The sequence below is a fragment of the Beta vulgaris genome, chromosome 5 (assembly GCF_026745355.1).
Source record: "Beta vulgaris subsp. vulgaris cultivar EL10 chromosome 5, EL10.2, whole genome shotgun sequence".
Taxonomy (NCBI): Eukaryota; Viridiplantae; Streptophyta; class Magnoliopsida; order Caryophyllales; family Amaranthaceae; genus Beta; species Beta vulgaris.
The window spans coordinates 13,048,865-13,051,066 of NC_079206.1; the positions used below are offsets into that span (position 1 = coordinate 13,048,865).

General features: G+C 36.1%; 1 protein-coding gene across 1 annotated transcript; it reads left to right on the forward strand.

Annotated features, from left to right (window-relative positions):
• The first annotated feature begins 929 nt into the window (after positions 1 to 929).
• Positions 930 to 1,991, forward strand: LOC130591341 (uncharacterized). The gene has a single exon (XM_057394619.1). The coding sequence runs from the start codon at positions 930 to 932 to the stop codon at positions 1,989 to 1,991; it is 1,062 nt and encodes a 353-aa protein (XP_057250602.1).
• The last annotated feature ends 211 nt before the right edge of the window (positions 1,992 to 2,202 follow it).

Consider the following 2,202-nt stretch of genomic DNA (forward strand, 5'->3'; position numbering starts at 1 on the left):
GATATATAGTTGGATAAATAAATGTGTGGGAAAGAAGAATAAAATTTATCAAAAATGGAAAAGCATAGAAAAATAGGTTTTTAAAATTTTGGCCTCAACGTCTCAAAAGCTCAATTTTTTTAATAAATTGTCACAATAGTTAACTTTTTTTATCAATTTGTCACCTAAACCTAAGTTTATTTACCAATCTGTCTTTCGAAGCTAAGTTTATTTACCAAATTGTCACCGAAGCCTACTTTTTTACCAAATTGTCGTGATGTGCCAATTTTTTTTACCAAATTGGTCAATTGGCCAAAAACTAGTAGAGTGGAGAGTGAAGACCTATTTGCCCAAAATTATTTACTCCCTCTGTCCCAAAATATAGTTCTCATTTCTATTTTGGGAGTCAAATTGTAAAATCTTTGACCAAATATTCTCATTAATGTATACAAGAAAACATATTCATGTGGGGTCTTGTTGGATTCGTCTCAATGTGTACATTCATAAAATCAATTTTTTATATTTTTTACTACTACGAAATACTTCCTCTGTTTCAAAATAAGTGCAACATAGAGAAGTGGCACACATACCAATATTCTAGAGAGAGAAAGTAAGGGACCACTTTTTCCCACCTTTAATGACTTCAATTAAGTGCTTAATTGCCAAAAATAAGTACTACCCAGCTGTCACTTTCAGCATAGATTAAAAGTAAAAAGGGAGGGAAGTTCTAAAATTTGGGACCACTTTTATAATTCAACAAAAATTTGAATATTTGCCTCCACAAAATAAACTGCCATCACGTCATATAAGGAGTACTACTTCACTCCATTTTTTACAACAGAGGTTTTTCACATACTTAAACTAGAAGAGCAAAAATTCACTGTCAGCTACTTTCACTTGCACACACTAAGCACTTTGATTTTGAACATTTTTTTTTCTACACAATTTCAATGGATGAAGAAGACTTTGAGGCTTTCGTTGTGTTTGCTGGAATTGGAGAAGAATTTTGCATGGATGAAGAGGAACTGCTACTGCTGGAAGGTTTGTTGGGGCAGAATTCAGCACATGACATGAGTGTTGAAGAGCTCCTGAGCTTGGAACAACAGATGAGAGACGATGACGATGAAGATGATGCGGTATGGTACTTCTCTGACTCAAATTCTGACAATGAAGAACATGATAACACAGAAATCATAAGTGAAGAAGAAAATAACATTTCAACTAAAAAACCAAATTTACCAAACAATTTAAGAAGACAACTAGTCCTTGACCTTTTTTCGGCCGCTTCAGCAGAGCTTGTGTTGCCTAGGGGGATGGTGACTCATGTTGTACTCCAATATGCCATAAGTAGGTTCACTGTGAACAGAATTTGGGGAGAGGCCAAAAGACAAAAGTTGGCTGGTTTGGAGGTTAATGTATCAAGTAAGAAAACCAACAGTGGGAGAAAGCCCCTCATAACAGATGAGGAAGCTCTTAGGGCAGTTCCTCTAAAGCAAAGAACTACCATGAGGTCATTTGCAACCGCTTTAGAGGTTAGCCCATCAACTATTTATAGGCTTCTCAAGAAAGGAATACTTAGGAGTCACACAAATTCCATCAAACCAAAATTGACACCAAAGCACAAAACTGATAGACTAAAGTTCATTTTGTCACACATCATACCACCCACAGTTACAAGCAAGCCAAGGTTTGATTGTTTATACAATATGGTGCATATAGACGAGAAGTGGTTCTTTATGAGCAGAATTACACAAAGATTCTACTTACTATCTGATGAAGAGGACCCATATAGAGCTTGTCAATCAAAGAATTTCATCACAAAGGTTATGTTTGAAGCTGCAATTGCAAGGCCGATAATTACGCCTAATGGAGAGGTCATTTGGGATGGAAAAATAGGCATTTTTCCATTTGTAGATTATATTCCAGCACAAAGAAACAGCTCAAATAGACCAGCAGGCACCATAGAAACAAAGGCAAAACAGAGTATAATAAGGAAACCATCAGGGAATTGATTATCAATGTGCTATTACCAGCAATAAGGGCAAAATGGCCTGATTTTGGGTGCAAAACAATCTGGATCCAACAAGATAATGCCAGACCCCACATTAGACCAGATGACATGCAATTTTTGGAAGCTGCAAAGCAAGATGGATTTGATATGCATCTAATATGTCAACCTGCCCAATCCCAGATCTAAACTGTCTTGATTTGGGATTTTTCAGA

Coding starts and splice junctions, on each gene's coding strand:
- LOC130591341 (XM_057394619.1), top strand. CDS start 930: ATGGATGAAGAAGACTTTGAGGCTTTCGTTGTGTTTGCTGGAATTGGA.